The sequence below is a fragment of the Pan paniscus genome, chromosome 19 (assembly GCF_029289425.2).
Source record: "Pan paniscus chromosome 19, NHGRI_mPanPan1-v2.0_pri, whole genome shotgun sequence".
Classification (NCBI taxonomy): Eukaryota; Metazoa; Chordata; class Mammalia; order Primates; family Hominidae; genus Pan; species Pan paniscus.
Genome location: NC_073268.2, coordinates 13,043,276 through 13,062,408, shown reverse-complemented (window position 1 = coordinate 13,062,408; position 19,133 = coordinate 13,043,276). Strand labels below are relative to the sequence as shown.

The 19,133-nt window shown below is 45.9% G+C and overlaps 2 protein-coding genes across 4 annotated transcripts in view; both read left to right on the top strand.

The window, feature by feature from the left end:
• Positions 1-11,012, top strand: part of DHX33 (DEAH-box helicase 33) — a 28,065-nt gene extending 17,053 nt beyond the window's left edge. For both annotated transcript variants that reach the window (XM_003810157.5, XM_008962515.4), the window contains 4 exons: positions 928-1,055; positions 1,456-1,659; positions 2,977-3,063; positions 7,364-11,012. In XM_003810157.5, the coding sequence (XP_003810205.1) occupies positions 928-1,055; positions 1,456-1,659; positions 2,977-3,063; positions 7,364-7,672 (728 nt within the window). In that variant the 3' untranslated portion in view covers positions 7,673-11,012. The remainder of the gene's footprint in view (positions 1-927; positions 1,056-1,455; positions 1,660-2,976; positions 3,064-7,363) is intronic.
• On the top strand, positions 8,204-19,101 carry C1QBP (complement C1q binding protein). 2 transcript variants are annotated; one of them, XM_003810159.5, is made up of 6 exons: positions 8,204-13,072; positions 13,641-13,791; positions 16,911-17,004; positions 18,110-18,208; positions 18,461-18,583; positions 18,715-19,101. In XM_003810159.5, exons 1-6 carry the CDS (start codon positions 12,841-12,843, stop codon positions 18,862-18,864), a joined length of 849 nt encoding a protein of 282 aa, XP_003810207.1. In that variant the 5' UTR covers positions 8,204-12,840; the 3' UTR covers positions 18,865-19,101. The 2 variants fall into 2 exon arrangements, with proteins under 2 accessions (XP_003810207.1, XP_008960768.1); XM_008962520.5 differs by lacking the exon at positions 18,110-18,208.
• The last annotated feature ends 32 nt before the right edge of the window (positions 19,102-19,133 follow it).

The window sequence follows — 19,133 nt, the reverse complement described above, 5'->3', positions numbered from 1 at the left end:
TTCCATTCTGTGAATAAACCAAAATGCATTTATCCATCCTTCAGTTGATAAATATTGCTTTAAAAAAGCAATGAGAAACACACTGCTTTTTTTCATTTAATACATTTTACAGATCACTCCTTATTGGGATGTATATATTTACTACATCCTTAGAAATGCTTTTTTATTCTTTAATAGGTAATATATTTACATGGTTCAAAGTTTAAAATATATAAAATAGTAAATAGTAATAATGTCCTTCTCATCCCCTTGTCTCCCAGCCTCCCCAGCTGGCCCCTGAGACAACTGCTATTTCCACTGTTATGTGTTTGGTTCTGGAGATATGGTCTCTGTGCGATGTGTATCTGCAGGTGAAATTCGTAAGTGTAACATTGCTGGGTCAGACGTTACACTTTTAATGTGTATATTTACATACATATTGCCAAATTACAGGCAATTGTATGAGAAAGAGAATTGAGGCTGGGCATGGTGGCTCACACCTGTAATCCTAGCACTTTGGGAGGCCAAGGTGGGCAGATAACCTGAGGTCAAGAGTTTGAGACCAGCCTGGCTAACATGGTGAAACCCCGTCTCACTAAAAATACAGAAATTAGCTGGGCACGGTGGTGGGCACCTGTGGTCCCAGCTATAGGGGAGGCTGAGGCAGGAGAATCGCTGGAACCCAGGAGGCAGAGGCTGCAATGAGCCGAGATCACACCATTGCACTTCAGCATGGGCAACAGAGCAAGACTCTGTCTCAAAAAAGAAAAGGGAATTGAACTGAAGACAGTGATGTCATTCTTTGACAAGTGTGTCAAGGGGGCAGTGGCGGTTATGATTTTTGCTGTTGTTTGATGTAGAATTATCAAAAGCTCCCAGAAATACTGAACTAGCTGCAACTTCATTTTTTTGGACTTTTGGCTCCTTTTTATGTCTCTGTTTCTTTAGATCACATTCAGGCGGCCATTGCCCAACTGGACCTGTTAGGTGCTCTTGAACATAAGGATGACCAGCTTACCCTGACTCCAATGGGAAGAAAGATGGCAGCATTTCCTTTAGAACCCAAATTTGCCAAAGTAAATGATACCCTCTCCTCAGTCCCCTTTCTGTACATTACAGTTAACCGTCCCAAAGTAGAACCATCTACCCAGTGCTTCTAGATTAATCTCACTTTTTCTCTTACATAATTACCAACCCCTAGTTTGCAAATAGCCCTGATTCATGTTCAGTGTGGGATTCAAAGAGATGAAGTTAAGAGCCCCTACCCACAAGAAATTTGGAACTCTGTAGGGAAGGCAGTCACCTGTTTTATTGAATATTAAAGAGTGAAATAACACTAATGTACATCGCCATGGTTTTAGAAATACCTGCCCTTTAACTCCTTAGAAGGGAAACTGCAAAAGCAATGTACAGAAATAGTGCATTCTAAAGCTAGGAGAAAGCTGGGTTTACACAATTTTAAATTTTGCTTTGCAGACCATCCTCATGTCCCCCAAATTCCACTGTACAGAGGAGATCCTGACCATTGTCTCCCTGCTGTCTGTGGACAGCGTCCTCCACAACCCTCCTTCCCGGCGAGAGGAAGTGCAAGGGGTCCGCAAGAAGTTCATATCCAGCGAGGGGGATCACATGACCCTGCTCAATATCTATCGGACCTTCAAAAACCTAGGCGGAAATAAGGTGAGCCTTGTCTTGCACCTGTTCTCCAGCGATAGCTGCTTGTCTCTGCTATGTGCTTCCCTTTTTCTACTGAAGCCGTGCAAAAAGTACGCTTTCCCTTTTTGGCTAAATTATCTAAAGAATCACAAAAAGAAAGCCAGACAGCATTTCAGAAATGCTTCAGTACTGGGAGGTTACCAAAGAAGTGTCATTCTGGTCTCTGTTCCGAATGTGTTTAAGTCAACAAGACTTAAGTGACTCCCAACCCATCAAAACTTAATTGGCACTTAATCAAGTAATATGTCTAATAATGACAGTGCGTACCAATGAATGAGTACTTACTCTGTGCCAAGCCCCATGCTAAGCACTTTTTAATGTAAGATCTCATTTATTCAGTAAAGTAATCCTAAGAAATGAGCACTATTATTATTATTTTTTATATTCATGAAACATGTAGTCATGGAAACGAAGCTTCGTGCAGTTGAAAAACTTGCCCAGGGTCAGGCACAGTGTCTCAAGCTTGTAATCCCAGCACTTTGGGAAGCCAGGGCAGGTGGATCACTTGAGCCCAGGACTTCCAGACCAGCCTGGCCAACATGGCAAAACCCCGTCTCTACTAAAAATACAAGAATTAGCCGGGCGTGGTTGTGCATACCTGTAATCCCAGCTACTCGGGAGGCTGAGGCATGAGAATCATTTGAACCTGGGAGGCAGAGATTGCAGTGAGCCGAGATCGTGCCACTGCACTCCAGCCTAGGTGACAGAGCGAGACTCTATCTCCAAAAAAAGAAAAAAGAAAGAAGAAGTCTTACATAAATTGACTGGGCATTTCTGTTTTGTTTTCTGTGTCTGTTCATATCCTTTGTCCATTTTTCTACTGGGTCGTTGGTCTTTTTCTTAATGACTTGTAGAACTTTTAAAATCAATTCTAGAGATTCTAATCATTTATTGGGTATGATGAGACAAATATCCCAATCTGGGAAACTTCATGTTTTTCTTTAGTTTAAATTATTAACACTTTCCTTATAGTTCATGTTTTTTGATATAAAGATATTTTCCTACGTTTCTTTTTGGCACCTGAAGTTTTTTCTCTGAATTCAACTGTGTTCTAAAAATGTTGTTATATTTTCTCTATAGAGATGAGAGGATTGTTAGCTGGGCATGGTGGCATGTGCAGGTAGTTGAAGCTATCTGGGAGGCTGAGGTGGGAGGATTGGTTTGCAGTGAGCTATGATTGTATCACTGCACTCCAGCCTAGGGAACAGAGCAAGACCCCGTCTCTGTGAACATATAAATAGTGAATGAGTGGATTGTGATATCGCTCTTTCTCCTATTCAGGATTGGTGCAAAGAGAATTTTGTCAACAGCAAGAATATGATGCTGGTAGCAGAAGTCAGAGCACAGCTGAGGGACATCTGCTTAAAGGTATCGTGTGGTCCTAGTGTTCTGTGGGTGACAAAGCTGTCACTTTGTTCAAGGTAGAAATTTTGAAGTTGCTTATTGCTAGTGATTATAAAAGGATTTCTCATTGTAGAAAATTTCACAAATAAGAAAAAAGGAAGTTACCCACAATTCCACAATTCAGTAGTTTAGCCTATTTCCTAATAGCCTAGTTTTTATTGTATTTTTTTACATAGTAAATTATATGTATAATTTATATTTGGTTTTATAATCTTTATAAGCATTTTCCAGTGTTAGAATTCTTCATAAGATTTTTTTTAAGTATGAATATCTGCATTATTTCCTTTTAGATTACCAAAGTCGTGTATAGTATTTGACACAATGCAGAAAATAGTGATTTATAATGTAGAAAGTTTAAAAGTCTCCCATAATCCTGCCCCTCCAGAGATAACTACTGTTAACAGTTTGGGGTAGCTCCTTCTAGAATTTGTTTCTGTGTATGTATGTTTTTGTGCATGTCTCTGTGCCTGTGTGTGAGCACACACATAACGGATACGTGCATATGAGGTACATGTTCCACAACTTCCTTTCTTCCACATGGCATATTTCTTTCTTTCTTTCTTTCTTGTTTATTATTTGAGACAGAGTCTTGCTCTGTCACCCAGGCTGGAGTGCAGTGGTACCATCTTGGCTCACCACAGCCTCCGCTCACTGCAACCTCCGCCTCCCGAGTTCAGGTGATTGTCCTGCCTCAGCCTCCCGAGTAGCAGGGATTACAGGCGTGCGTCACCACGCCTGGCTAATTTTTGTATTTTTAGTAGAGACAGGGTTTCACCACGTTGGCCAGACTGGTCTCGAACTCCTGACCTCAGGTGATTTGCCCGCCTCGGCCTCCCGAAGTGCTGGGATTCCAGGTGTGAGCCACTGCGCCTGGCCTCACATGCGTATTTCTCAAATCCTTCCTGTGGCTGGGCTTTCAGTGCTGCATGTGTCTACCTCATTCATTTTAGTGATTTCATAGCATTTCATTGTATTCAGTGCAGTTTATTTAAGCCTCTAATAATGGTCATTTAGATTCTGTTGTAGTGACCATCCTCCGTATGTGCTGTGGTGCACACAGAATGAATTTCTAGATGGGGGAATTTGGATTTTGTTAGATATTGCCAAAGTGTCCACCACAAAGTGTTTTTTTTCCTTTCTTTTTTTTTTGAGACGGAGTTTTGCTCTTGTTGCCCAGGCTGGAGTGCAGTGGCGCGATCTTGGCTCACCGCAACCTCCGCCTCCCGTGTTCAAGCAATTCTCCTGCCTCAGCCTCCCGAGTAGCTGGGACTACAGGCATGACCCACCACGCCCAGCTAATATTTTGTATTTTTAGTAGAGACGAGGTTTCACCATGTTAGCCAGGATGGTTTTGGCCTCCCAAAGTGCTGGGATTACAGGCGTGAGCCACCACGCCCGGCCTAATTTTTTGTATTTTTAGTAGAGACAGGGTTTCACTATGTTGGCCAGGCTGGTCTCGAACTCCTGACCTCAGGCGATCCACCCGCCTTGGCCTCCCAAAGTGCTGGGATTACAGGCGTGAGCCACTGTGCCCGGCCCACAAAGTTTTATATTAGCTTTTTATTCCCTCTTAGAGTACATGGTGTTTTAAAGAGCTGTCATGGTATATTTAATGCTCGCATGACACTCCACATTTTATGTCAGAGATAGAGGGTAGTGGAAGTGTTCTTTTGCTGTTGATCACTGAGACAGTGTCCGTGTGTTTGCTGTCGTCATGAGTACTCTGTGGTGAATGTCTTGTGCCCCCTCAGTGCGGACGCTGCTGGGAGACAGTCACAGCCTGTACCCAGGCCTGTGTCTGATGCCAACGGCCTATGGTTGGCACTAGAGCTGTTTCTTCTCATAGTAGCCTATTGTATTCTGTCTTTCACACATTTTTTTAAACTGCTTTTGTATTTGAACAGTTTCCTGCCAGTCTGTCTCTTGGCTTCATAAGTTTTCTCAATTTATTATTGACAGTAGAAACGGTGCTTCTCTATTAGTTGTGAATTTAGGACCCTGTAGTGGCCAGGGATACCTCTCATTATATGTCAGGCACTGGTAAGGTCCTGAGACTTTACAGACATGCCTACTCAGTAACTAAGTAATAATCTAGATGGTGACCTGACGTACATACACTCATGCCAGGAGGCCATCGAATTAAAATAATCACTATCATTTATGAAGTGTTTGTTCAGCACTGTTCTGAGTACTTTTTATGTGACTGCCTTATTTAAACTTCTCGTTTCTTTTTTTTTTCTTTTTTAACTCAGACCTTAACTCAAAGGATAAAATCCTCATTTCAACCTATAAGATTGATTCTTTTGTTATTCCCATTTTACAAATGATGAAACTAAGCCTAATCAGGTTAAATAATTTGCCCCAAATCACTCAGCCAGTGAGTGGTAAAGCTGATAGTCTGGAAGGAGAGACCACCAGTTAGCCTCTGGGGCTCCTTGGAGGTGGTGACAACTGAGCTAGATCTTGACAGATAAGGAGATAAAAGAGTATCTTCCAGGCCAGGTGTGGTGGCTGGCTTATGCCTCTAGTCCCAGCACTTTGGGAGGCCCAAGCAGGTGGATTGCTTGAGGCCAAGAGTTCGAAATCAGCCTGACCAACATGGTGAAACCCCATCTCTGCTAAAAATACAAAAATAAGCTGAGCGTGGTGGTGCATGCCTATAATCCCAGCTACTCAGGAGGCTGAGGCACAAAAATCGCTTGAACCCAGGAGGCAGAGGTTGCCAGCGAGCTGGGATTGTGCCACTGCACTCCAGCCTGGGCAACAGAGTAAGACCCTGTCTCTTAAAAAAAAGTATCTTCATCAGGCATAGATCAGCTGATTGTCAACAACAGAAACCCTAGAGCCATCATAAAGGACAAAATAAAGATTCTTCCAAGGATGGAAAGGTATCTCTGAGAACCGATAGGCAGGAAATAGAGTCACAGGAACCAGAAAAAGCCTGCAGTAGCCAGGGCCGCCGCTTTCTCTGGACCTGCTGCTTCTCTTGCTTTGAGTGCCCTCTGCGTGCCTCCTTCCCTTTTCTCACCTTTACCTCCGCATGGAAGTGATTTCTCTGCATGGCCCCTCCACTCAAGAGCCCAGCAGAGATTGACAAGTTTTCCAGTTTCAAACCTAAAAGATGCCTGGAAGAGAAAAGCTGGCCAGCTTAGGTCCAGCGTGGGTGTACCACTGGTTTGTTCATCTGTGCCCAGGGGTGTAGGTTACATGCCCCACTCATCAAGAGCAGTAGAACAAGGACATTGACTGGTGACTGACATTTCCTCTGATGAGACAAAGGCAGCATTTCTACTAAGAGTAGCAAATGTGAAGGCAGAGATAGGAATCATGAAACGGGGCGAGGAAAGCGAAGGCAGCCAGCTATGGGGGACCATGGAGTGTCTAAAGAAGAGTGGAGAGGCCGGGCGCAGCAGCTCACGCCTGTGATCCCAGCACTTTGGGAGGCCAAGGCGGGTGGATCACTTGAGGTCAGGAGTTCAAGACCAGCCTGACCAAAATGGTGAAACCCCGTTTCTATTAAAAATACAAAAATTAGCCAGGCGTGGTGGCAGGCGCCTGTAATCCCAGCTACTTGGGAGGCTAGGGCAGGAGAATAGCTTGAACCTGGGAGGTGGAGGTTGCAGTGAGCTGAGATCGTGCCATTGCACTCCAGCCTGGGTGACAGAGAGAGACTCAGCCTCAAAAAAAAAAAAAAGAAAGAAAGAAAAAGAGTGGTGAGAGGAAAGACAGGCGAGCAGCTCAGGGTGGCTCCTTCGTGGCTTCACCACGGGAAGTTTGCATTGTTTTGCAAGGAGCAGTAGAGACGTTGTTGAAGGTATTTGAGTGGATGAAGAGTGATTCGAGTTGTGCTTTAGGTAGATTAGCTTGGCAGAAGCAGGTGGGTGAATCGGAGTGAGGAGATGGTGAGATGGTCAAAGCGAGAGGGAAGGGCCTTTCCTTTCCGGGCCGTCCTGATGGAATTTAGGTGAGGGGTGGGTCACCCAACCTGCCTGTGGTCTGGTGGCTAATGTGAGCACCTCCCTCCCAGCTCTACCTTCACAGGCGGTAGTTTCCCTGTTTCTGGTCTGTGCTCCTCCAGCTGGGCCTTCTTCCCCTGACCTTGCTGATCCTTGGTGACCACCTCCGAATGTCAGAATCCACTTCGTTAGGCTCACAATGTGGGCTGCATTTGCCCCAGTGGGTCCAGTTGCCCCAACACGCTGTGTAGTGCTGACCGGTGTTTACCTGTGGGGTCGGCTCCATTCCTCGCTTTCTCCCGAAACAGATGTCAATGCCAATCGCATCATCCCGAGGAGACGTGGAGAGTGTCCGCCGCTGCCTGGCTCACAGCCTCTTCATGAGCACCGCCGAGCTTCAGCCAGACGGCACCTATGCCACCACGGACACCCACCAGCCAGTGGCCATCCACCCGTCGTCTGTCCTCTTCCACTGCAAGCCGGCCTGCGTCGTGTACACTGAGCTGCTCTACACCAACAAGTGCTACATGCGGGACCTCTGCGTCATAGATGCAGAGTGGCTGTACGAGGCTGCCCCTGAGCACTTTAGGAGGAAGCTGAGAACCGCCAGAAACTGAGCCGCCCCAGGATGCCGCCAGAATCACTGGTCCCTGGGAGCTTGGACTACAGTTGTCCTCACAGCAGGCTTCCAGTTTGGCGCTTAGAGAAGCCTTGGAATCAGCTGAAGGTGCCTGACTTCCAGGAGCGTGAAAGCATCTTTGCTCAACTCCTGGGACTGAACCATGTAGACATGGACATATCATTTGTACCTGGAAACCTCAAAATTATGCTTTTGGTTCTTACTGGGTGACTTTGACTTAATTAACACCTGAGCCTCAGTTTTCTCATCTGCCAAATGGGAGTAATAATAATAATCCTTATAAAATTGGGTGCATAAAGTTTAGAGAAAAGGAATGGAAAGTACCCAGAACTATGCCTGGAGCACGACGCACGTACAGTGAGTTGGGAGCCGTTAGGCTGAATGTTACTGCTTTCGATATGATGTGAAGTACAGCAATATCCCAAGTTCTTGTGACTGAGGGAGATTTTCTGGAAGGGCCACAGGAGGTTGCGGAGCTTGGATGTTGCCCTTAGTTCTTGTTTAATGTCTCTCTGAATGCAGTTTTAAAATAGAAAACAAAACTGACTTCTGTAGAAGTTTCCAGAGGGAGGTGCTGTTATCTCGTACCTCCTGGGATGGCGATCCCTACTGAACGCTTGTGTCTCAGGGTGGACCGCTCTGTGTCTGTCTCCAAGCAGAGACCAGTAAAGGAGCCTCCTGGTCCTCGGTGCGTGACCCTGTCAGTGCTTTCAGGAGACATGTAAGCTTCCTGGGTGAAGGTTGATTTGTACCTTCTGAATCCTGTCACGTGTAGAGATGGGAAACTGACCTATCAGTGTTTTGTGTGTGTAGGTGACTCCCACATACACAGTTGCCATTTTTCTCTCTAACTGGGCACCAGTGAACATGTGGGCATGAGGAGTGACTCTGTGTACCATTTCAGCTGTTTCTTTTTGGGCAGACCCCTGGTCAGAGGTGGTGGGGGTGGGGGAGGGGAGAGGGGTACCTAGAACCCAGAGAACATTGGCTTATGCCAGATACCACACCACATCTGGGCTTACATTCTTGTATCTTTTTTGGTGTGTGGGCGGGGGGGGTGGTGGGGGGCAGTTCAGTGAAGTCTAGAAGACCTGCTGGACAGATTCTACAACAGCTAGAGCTGTAACACTTACTCTTGCATCTTATTACTTTTCTATGGTATTTTTCCTTCTTCGTAGGGACTTGGGACAATCTGGCTTTGCTGCTTTCTAACTGCTAGGCACCTCTCTCTAACCCTCATTGTCAGAGGGAATTGGAGGATCTCCACAGTCTCTTCCTGTTCTGATATTCTGAGCAGAGAAAAGGCACTAACGGTTCCTTTTAGCTATTTAATTATCAGAAGCAAGTAATCTTTCCCCAGATAATATTTTGCCCTAGGAGAAGCCGTGATTTAGCTCTTTTATTGTGCTTACTTGGTCCAAATACATCTGTGGGGTGTTTTGTCATTTCTTAATGAATGAATCATAGTTATAACCAGGGGCCAAACTGCCCAAGAGGCTCTTCAGAGATCATGGATGCTCTCTTTCTGGAAGCTGTGGCCTGATGGAGCAGCCCCATTCCAGGGTCCCATCTGTCCGGAGTTGTGTATGTCAAGTCTGGCTCAGTCTTTATTTCCAACACTAGCCGTGGTCCTGTGCAGTCAAGCTCTCAGCTAGTGTTTAGGGCTGTCTGTCAGAAATGGTTATACGTGGGCAAAATAAGATCTGACAGCTCCTATATACCTTATCTTACTGAATTCTTAAACTTTGAACCAGTTCTTCCACTTCTCACTGACTTGTTACCACTGCTGACTTTCTGAAAAGTTTTCCACAGTTTTTTTTTGTTTTTTGTTTTTTGTTTTCCAGTAGGGGATTAGGATGTTTAGTCCTACTTAGAAAGAAAAAGTATTGTATTTTTAATCATTCATAGTGCTGGTAAAAAAAAAAAAAAAAATTGGGGGGTGGCCGGGCGCAGTGGCTCACACCTGTAATCCCAGCACTTTGGGAGGCCAAGGCGGGCGGATCACCTCATGCCTGTAATCCCAGCATTGGGATGGGAGGCTGAGGTGGGTGGATTGCCTGAGAAGTTGAAGACCAGCCTGGCCAACATGGCAAAACCCCGTCTCTACTAAAAATACAAAACTTAGCTGGGCATGGTGGCACACGCCTGTAATCCCAGCTACCTGGGAGGCTGAGGCACAAGAATTGCTTGAACTTGGGAGGCAGAGTTTGCAGTGAGCCAAGATCATGCCACTGCATTCCAGCCGGGCCGACAGTGTGAGACTGTCTCAGAAAAAAAAAGAAAGGAAGGAAGGAAGGAGGGAGGGAGGGAAGGAAAGGAAGGAAGGAAGGAAAGAAAGAAAGAAAAAGAAAAAACTTGGGGTAATTTATGTCCAGCTTAAGTACCTGAACAGTTTCCGGAAATGTATATTTTTTTTCTGAGAGGCAAAGGATGTAAACAGCTTCTAAGTAGCTTTAATGTTTCTGTACAGAAATAAGTTTATCCCTGTAACATTGTGGTAGAGTTTTAATACAGTATTTAGTTTTTTATTGGGCTTTTTTAAAAAGTTAACTTTTAACATAGCTGCTCAGGGATTAAATCAGATTGGAAAACCCATTCTGACTCCACATACTGCTACAAAGAAATACATCGTTGTTTATATTGAGCTGCAGGAGATAGTACACTTTAAACTTAAGAAAGTTAAATGTTTCACAATAACATTGCAATATAATCTTCAGCTACTCTCTTTCCATTGGTAAAATCTCTGATGGTGTGATAACTCTTTGCCAACCTACAAAACCCATATCTGGAAGAATCACCAGCTCCCGTGAGCAGCTTCATGTAAATAGATGCACTCCAAGCAGATTGCATGCCTCAGGTGTTTGTCTTCTAGTAATCATGGAGTGTGCAACACCCAGAGTAACACTACAAGGGACAGGACTGCAAACAGCAGGTCCTGGCTAAAAACCCTTAATGCTGCATTGCTGCCAGTTGTAAAGAAATGCCTGAATGGAGGCAAGTTCTGCCCTGTGGGTGAAACTGATGATGTACTGTACTGTCATATATAAATCCACTAAATCCAGCTACCAGGAACTGCCTGCAACTGTGGCCATGCATTTTTTTTTTTTCTTTAAAGACCAGTGTGATAGTAGGCCATGCATCTGAGATACGATATTCCTTGGTAACTAGAGGGAGAAAAAAAAATCAAGTAGGTTCAGGCTTATGTTGTATTTTGAGAGTCTGGTTTTATTTGAACAGAAATAACTCTACAGAAAGCTCTTGTAAATAATGCTCAAATTTGCACCCGACGATCAAATCCATTAAAAATGAATCTTGTATATGATGTGTGTGACTTGTTTCTTGCATCTCTTTTCCATTATTCATAGAAAATTATTTAGAAAATATTAAGTGTTAGTCTTACCATGAGTTAGTAAGACATAGCTTCTTAGTAGCTTATATGTCCTGTATATCCTGGGAAGGTAGGATTGTTGATTTTTAATAAATCTGAACCCTGTCTTTGGGTTATATTAATTTACTGGAGCAACTCACAGAACTCAGGGAAACACATTTACCGATTTCATACAAAAGATATGACCAAGGATACAGGTAAGGAGATGAGCAGGGTGGGGAATGGGGAAGAAGCTCCGAGCCTCCATGCCCTCCCTGGGCCACCACCCTCCAGGAACCTCCATGTATTTAGCTATCAGAGGCTCTCCAAACCCTGTCCTCGGGTTTTTATGGAAGCCTCTGGACTTAACTAAATGATATAAGCTGGCTTCTTGTCCCCAGAAAAATGATGTTCCATTAGAACTTGGATGCAAGGTTGGAGGTGCAGAGAGGGAAGGTCACAAAAATTAATCATGGATCCTGCCCTTGAGGATGTCACAGTCTGGTTGGGTTTAACCTGGTTAAAGCAGCAACGCTAGGAGGTTCCTGTTGAAAAGAGAATGAAGCATATGGGCTGGGTGCGCACGAGCATGAGTTCCGAGCCGGTGGAAAAAAGGTTCTAGGAAGGCCTCTTTCCTTTGCTCTCACAACACAACAATCAACACAGAAGACTTCTGTGGCCAAAGGTTTGGGTTTTTTCCCTCCACACTAAGCAGCAGACACCAGCTGGGTGTCCTCCAATTCAATCCCAACAGTATCTACCTGGAGATAGTGTCAGATCCCATAGGTTGAGGGCTCAGTCCCCAAGACCGCCCCCACCTTCAGACAGCAATGGCAAGTCTGGGCCTCTGAAACTTCCGACCAACCCGCTTCAAGTTGGGGTTCCCACGACCCCCCTCTTTGGATTATGTTAACTCACTGGAGCAGTTCACAGAACTCAGGGAAACACATTCACCGGTTTCATATAAAGGATATGACCAAGGATACAGATGAGATGAGCAGGGTGGGGAATGGGGAAGAAGCTCCGAGGTTCCTTGCCTACCCTGGGCCACCACCCTCCAGGAACCTCTACGTATTCAGCTATCAGAGGCTCTGCAAACCCTCTCCTCTTGGGTTTTTATGGAAGCTTCTGGACATCAGCATCCCTTCCCCCAGGGTATATGGTGGGACCTTCTCTGGGAAGGGACTTAAGACCCATAATCAGAAATGTGGAAGGAGATTAGAGTCCTGCTTTGGGGCAGGTAAAAGGAGGGCAGGAGAAGGGGAGACAGAGTCTGTTTCCTGAGGCCTAACACACCCAACATTATCACAGAACATTGTAACAAGGGCTATAGGAGTTACGACCCAGGAACTGTGGATGAAAACCAATAAATATATATATCATAACACCACAGCCTCCTAGAGGAAAGTGACCGTGGAAGGGTCTGGTGAGAGCTGGCGGGAGACAAGAGTGCATTCCACGCAGCCCAAAAGCCTTGCGTGCTTTGAGAACAGCAGGTGGAAAGTGGGTAAGCGGCCACTAGAGGGAATTAAACAGCTTCGGACAGCGGACTCGGCAGCGCAGCAAGAAAGCTCCGGAATCCGGATTCGAGGCTTCCCGGGCTGCACCGGAGGTCTCCAGCAGAGGGCGCGATTCCGCCCGCTGGCCTTAGGTCTTCAGAGCGCCGGCGCGGGAAGCGCTTCCGGGCAGGGGCGGGGCTTCCGGCGGCGCGTCAGGTCGCGGGGCGCCTAGGCCTGGGTTGTCCTTTGCATCTGCACGTGTTCGCAGTCGTTTCCGCGATGCTGCCTCTGCTGCGCTGCGTGCCCCGTGTGCTGGGCTCCTCCGTCGCCGGCCTCCGCGCTGCCGCGCCCGCCTCGCCTTTCCGGCAGCTCCTGCAGCCGGCACCCCGGCTGTGCACCCGGCCCTTCGGGCTGCTCAGCGTGCGCGCAGGTTCCGAGCGGCGGCCGGGCCTCCTGCGGCCTCGCGGACCCTGCGCCTGTGGCTGTGGCTGCGGCTCGCTGCACACCGACGGTGAGGGTTAGCGGGCCGGGGGTGTGGTTTGCGTTCAACAGAGGGGAAACGTAGACCAGGAATGGGGCCTGCAACCGACCTCTGAGGTCTGGGACATTTTTCCATTGATTGGCAACCAGCGGGCTAAACCCACGTATGATCATATTTCCCCCACCTCCCCTATCCAGCAGTTTCGTTTTCTTTTGGTAGGGGGTGAATAAAATTAAATACTAGGGTACCTTTTTCCTTAGTCTTATTCTATCGAAAGTGGACCTTTGGGAAGGCCCATGGTCGTGGTTGAAAATAGCATAGTTATATCGTTTGGCAAGTGGAAGAGGATTGGAAATTCTCCTGGTTTATAGCGGAAAGTGGTAATGCGTTCATTGTTGGAAATCACTTTTCCAGAATCAGGCTCAGCTTCCTACTAATATTATGGTATTTTTACCGATAAGGAAACAGGCTTCTAGAGTAACCGTAATAGCAGAGAGATTAGAAACAGTCCAGGTTTCTGGCTGCAATAACCTGGGTAATAGTTTTATGTTTTAGACTAACTGGCTTTCCTTTTTATGTATCTGGGTTTCTTTTCTAGGAGACAAAGCTTTTGTTGATTTCCTGAGTGATGAAATTAAGGAGGAAAGAAAAATTCAGAAGCATAAAACCCTCCCTAAGATGTCTGGAGGTTGGGAGCTGGAACTGAATGGGACAGAAGCGAAATTAGTGCGGAAAGTTGCCGGGGAAAAGTAAGTACTGGTCTGGGAATCCCAGGGCAGCAACTCCCTTAACCTTGCAGGACCCATCCTGGGTCATCCCCAGAAGAGCCTTGAGTACAGGTGTGGATACTTTGATAAATGGGTTTCAAGAGAGTGAAGGATTCATTTGGACAACTTCGTAAGCCCCAGGCAGTCCATTCACTGAACACAAATTTGCTGTGGGCTGGTTACTAAGGAGACAAAAATGTAGTGCAAAAAAGTACTGGCAGAATCAGTTTGATCTCTGATTTACAGCCCTGATAAAACAGGACACTGCTCTCTAATGTTTAGCATGGGTGAAAATGAAAAATATGTAACTTCTATGTAACAGGATGGGGTTACACTGTAGTAAGGGCTGCCAACAGAGGTGGGGAGTTTGTGACCTAAGTCAGCTCCCCCACCATCTCCTAAACTGTTAAAGTGTTTACACTTTTCTGCATTATAGTCATCCATAATCTCATTACACAGATAAACATTTGGCATCTTCCAGGTTTTTAAACTGAGGCTGGGCGCGGTGGCTCACACCCATAATCCCAGCACTTTGGGACCGGCAGATCATGAGGTCAGGAGAAAATCCTGGCTAACACTAAAACCCTGGCTCTACTAAAAATTAACCGGGTATGGTGGCACGTGCCTGTAGTCCCAGCTACTCAGGAGGCTGAGGCAGGGGAATCGCTTGAACCTGGGAGGTGGAGGCTGCAGTGAGTCGAGATCTCGCCACCGCGCTCCAGCCTGGGCAACAGAGCAAGACGCCATCTCAATAATAAATAAATAAATTGAATTTCCTTCATAATTGACCTTATGATGTGTATGTAATTCTTTTTTTAAATCACAGCTTTTATGAGATTTCATTGAGATGGCATACGATTTACCCATTTATTGAAGTTTATTAAATTAAGTGGTTCTTAGTCCTCGCAGAATTATGCATCAGTTATCACTACCTCATTCTAGAACACTGTTGTCATCCCCAAACAATACCTATTAGCAGTCACTCATTATTCCTCCCTGTAGCCACCCCAGGTAATCACTAAGCTACTTTCTCTATGGATTGCCTCTTTTGGACATTTCATATAAATGGAGTCATACAATTTGTAGCTTCCCCCGCCCCCACCCCACGGAGTCTTGCTCTGTCACCCAGGATGGAGTGCGGTGGTGCGATCTTGGCTCACTGCAACCTCTGCCTCCCAGGTTCTGACAATTCTCCTGCCTCAGCCTCCTGAGTAGCTGGGATTACAGGCGTGCGTCCGGTTAATTTTTGTATTTTTAGTAGAGACGGGGTTTCACCGTGTTGGCCAGGCTGGTCTCAAACTCCTGACCTCGTGATCCGCCCGCCTTGGCCTCCCAAAGTGCTGGGATTTCAGGTGTGAGCCACCCTGCCCGCCCTATTTACCTTTTTAATTGTTGGGTTGTAAAAGTTTAAGTTTTTCTGGGTACAGTTATCTTATCAAATTAATGATTTGTAAGTACTGTTTCCCATCTTGTGGGTTTCCTTTTCACTTTCTTGGTAATGTCCTCTGACACAAAAGTTTTTAATTTTGAGCAAGTTCAGTTTACCTATTTTTTTGGTCGCTTGTGCTTTTTTATTTATTTTTTACTTTGCTTCTAATTCACCAAGTGCAACTTGTGCTTTTTTAGTGTCACGTCTAAGAAACCACTGCCTAACCCAAGGTTGTGAAGATGTATGCCTTAATTTTTTCAAAGTTTTCTAGTTTTAGCTCTTAGTTTAGGTCTGTGATTCATTTTGAATATGGTGTGAAGTAGGGTCCTGATTCTCTTGCCTGTTGCATAGTGTGTTTTTGTCCTACACAGGTCAATTGTGTCTTCTGTAATCTCACCTAAAAACCATTTGCGCAAGGTTTTCATAGCTATTTGGGGGCCATTAAAAATAATGCTCTGATGAACGTCATTCAATTTCTGTGCCCAGGAGCTCAGCTTAGTCAGCACAGTTGGAATTAGACAGATTTTGTCAACCTCAGACTGCCTCTGTTGCCATGGAAAGGTGGCTTCCTGGCAGAGCAGCTAGTTAGCACAAGTGGAGGGCGGCACTTCATGTACTCTTTTTTTTTTTCTGAGACAGAGTCTTGCTGTGTCTCCAGGCTGGAGTGCAGTGGCGTGATCTCGGCTCACTGCAACCTCCACCTCCCAGGTTCAAGCAATTCTCCTGCCTCAGCCTCCTTAGTAGCTGGGATTACAGGCGCGTACCACCACGCCCAGCTAATTTTTTTTTTTTTTGTATTTTTTAGTAGAGATGGAGTTTCATCCTGTTGGCCAGGATGGTCTCGATCTCTTGACCTCGTGATCTGCCCACCTCGGCCTCCCAAAGTGCTGGGATTACAGGCGTGAGCCACTGCGCCCGGCCTTCATGTACTCTTGTGTGGAATGGTGCCTGCCAGAGTTGCATAGCCCAGCAGTTTTGGTTCTAAACGTTATGTCCCAGGAATTTTGACTCAAACTTTGGAACATGATTTGTCAGGTGTGGATTCTTGCACCTTAAAATTGTCACTAGTTGGTGTGTCTGGCCTGCTTTGTGATTATGAAACTTCCCACAAGTACTCTAAGGGATGAGTCTCTACTACAGCCCTTGTTCTTTGTGAGGCCTCCCCTTCCCGGGTCCAGGGCTGCTCTCGGTGTTGAGCAGAGGCAACCCTCCACTGCTTCTTCCTTTCCTTGCAGGGCAAATCTTCTGATGGGGAAAGTCTCTTAAAGGGGCTTCTGTTCCATCTCACCAGCCTCTCAGGTCCTTACTTTGACCAAGGGTTCCCTGGAAAGACCAGGGTGGGCAGTGTCAGCTGGCTGTGGCCATGAGATGCCCAGTCAGCACATGGCAGTGAGCCCTGGGGTACTGGCCCTGTTGGGAGTAACCCATGCAATAAACTGAGGCCAGCTTTGGCTTCCAGCAGCTGGTACATGGTAGGCACACTTCAGACCTGCTGAGTCACTCAGGATTGGATGTAGGCACCCAGCCTAGTTTGAAGTTCTGCATATAATTCAGCCAGCTAGGACAGAGACATTGTTTCAATACGCCTTTTTAACTGTAGCAGATTTCCATGTTTATGTGTTAACCTGCTCAGTTAAAACCATGCCTTGTCTGTTTTCCCTTGCCGTTTTAGAATCACGGTCACTTTCAACATTAACAACAGCATCCCACCAACATTTGATGGTGAGGAGGAACCCTCGCAAGGGCAGAAGGTTGAAGAACAGGAGGTAAGCTAATACTATAATCAGCTTTTACCTCAGTTCTGACAGGCTGTGCCTGGGGCTTAGAGGAGGAGCGTTTTTCTTTGCTCTTTCAAAAAAAAAAAATTCCTCTAAGTCCAGTCGCATGGCTCACGCCTATAATCCCAGCACTTTGGGAGGCCGAGACGGGCAGATCACGAGGTCAAGAGATCGAGACCATCCTGGCCAACATGGTGAAACCCCGTCTCTACTAAAAATACAAAAATTAGCTGGGCATGGTGGCAGGTGCCTGTAATCCCAGCTACTTGGGAAGCTGAGGCAGGAGAATCGCTTGAACCCGGGAGGCAGAGGTTGCGGTGAGCCAAGATCACACCACTGCACTGCAGCCTGGCGACAGAGCAAGACTCTCTCAAAAAAAAAAAAAAAAAAAAAAAAAAGAGAGAGAATGGCAGGGGCATAAGAGACTTTAACTGGATCATGCCTACTCTTCAAACATTTCAGGAAGTGCTGTGCCCAGCCTAGTAACCAGCCAGTATGAGGGCCACAGAGTCCCTAGACATTCTGCCCAAGAGCCATCAGTACAGTGTTGGGTCATGACCTGGTGTGGACGGCGCAGCTCTCTGGTGTGCTGCTTTCCCAGCCACCCCAACTAGCATCTCCCTGACGTTGGACCCAGTCTGCTCCCAGAGCTCCGCATCAGAGGAAAAGCTGCTGCTGTTATTCAGCCATAAGGATGGCCAGGTTCCCCAGCCTTTGACCCTGGTCCCTTATGAAGACTCCTGGAACAGTCAAGCTGGAAAGAGATCTTGAAACTTTAGGAAAGCTTTGCAGTGTACGGGTGGAGGAAAAGGCTTGGAATGTTAAGGGACTGATATAAACTCAGTTAATTGGCACATAGCTGAGGCTGGTATCCACATTTCTTAATTGAAAACCCAGTGTGTTATGTAACCAAGCAGGGTGCCAACAGAAGTGAGATCAAGCTCTTCATTTGGGAATAGTATGGCATAAGACTATTCAAATGGCTACATAATATCCTAATAGTGGTGGCCATCAGACACTCTGAACAGAGATCCTTGATCCAGGCATCCATCTCCTTCCAGCAGCAGCATGTATTGACTTCTTGTTTCCCCAGCCTGAACTGACATCAACTCCCAATTTCGTGGTTGAAGTTATAAAGAATGATGATGGCAAGAAGGCCCTTGTGTTGGACTGTCATTATCCAGAGGATGAGGTATGCAGGATGGAGTGCTAGCCTCTTGGCACCCCTGGGGAACAGTGTGTCCCTTGGGAACTTCCTGTCCCTATTTTAGCAGAAATTTAAAACTTTTCTAGCTTAGACCAGGCCAGCAGGGGGAGAGAGGTGGGGAGTGAGGGAAGAGGGTTAAAACCTGATGAGTTTCATGCTGTCAGTGGCCCCCTTTCTTCCTATGAGTCTAGCTTGTCCTGGAGAACCCTTCAGTTTCCCAATATTGTTTCTTCTCAGGTTGGACAAGAAGACGAGGCTGAGAGTGACATCTTCTCTATCAGGGAAGTTAGCTTTCAGTCCACTGGCGAGTCTGAATGGAAGGATACTAATTATACACTCAACACAGATTCCTTGGACTGGGTGAGTGCTTGATAAGGTGGGGGAACCTTTTGGGCCTTGGAAGGAAGGGTCCTAGTTCAAGGGGAGAAAAAAGCATTTTAATGTTCATTACAGATTTTTTTTTTTTAACTAGTAAATATTGTTCTTTGCAGGCCTTATATGACCACCTAATGGATTTCCTTGCTGACCGAGGGGTGGACAACACTTTTGCAGATGAGTTGGTGGAGCTCAGCACAGCCCTGGAGCACCAGGAGTACATTACTTTTCTTGAAGACCTCAAGAGTTTTGTCAAGAGCCAGTAGAGCAGACAGATGCTGAAAGCCGTAGTTTCATGGCAGGCTTTGGCCAGTGAACAAATCCTACTCTGAAGCTAGACATGTGCTTTGAAATGATTATCATCCTAATATCATGGGGGAAAAATACCAAATTTAAATTATATGTTTTGTGCTCTCATTTATTATCATTTTTTTCTGTACAAATCTATTATTTCTAGATTTTTGTATAACATGATAGACATAAAATTGGTTTATCTCCTCCAAGGCAGTTTGTCTTTTTCTATTCCTCCCCCTTC

Bases quoted from the DNA above. Each gene is read 5' to 3' on its own strand.
- C1QBP (XM_003810159.5), top strand. From the start codon at position 12,841: ATGCTGCCTCTGCTGCGCTGCGTGCCCCGTGTGCTGGGCTCCTCCGTC. The intron at 13,073-13,640 runs GTGAGGGTTAGC...TTTCTTTTCTAG, and splicing joins CGGCTCGCTGCACACCGACG to GAGACAAAGCTTTTGTTGAT. The intron at 17,005-18,109 runs GTAAGCTAATAC...TTGTTTCCCCAG, and splicing joins AGAAGGTTGAAGAACAGGAG to CCTGAACTGACATCAACTCC.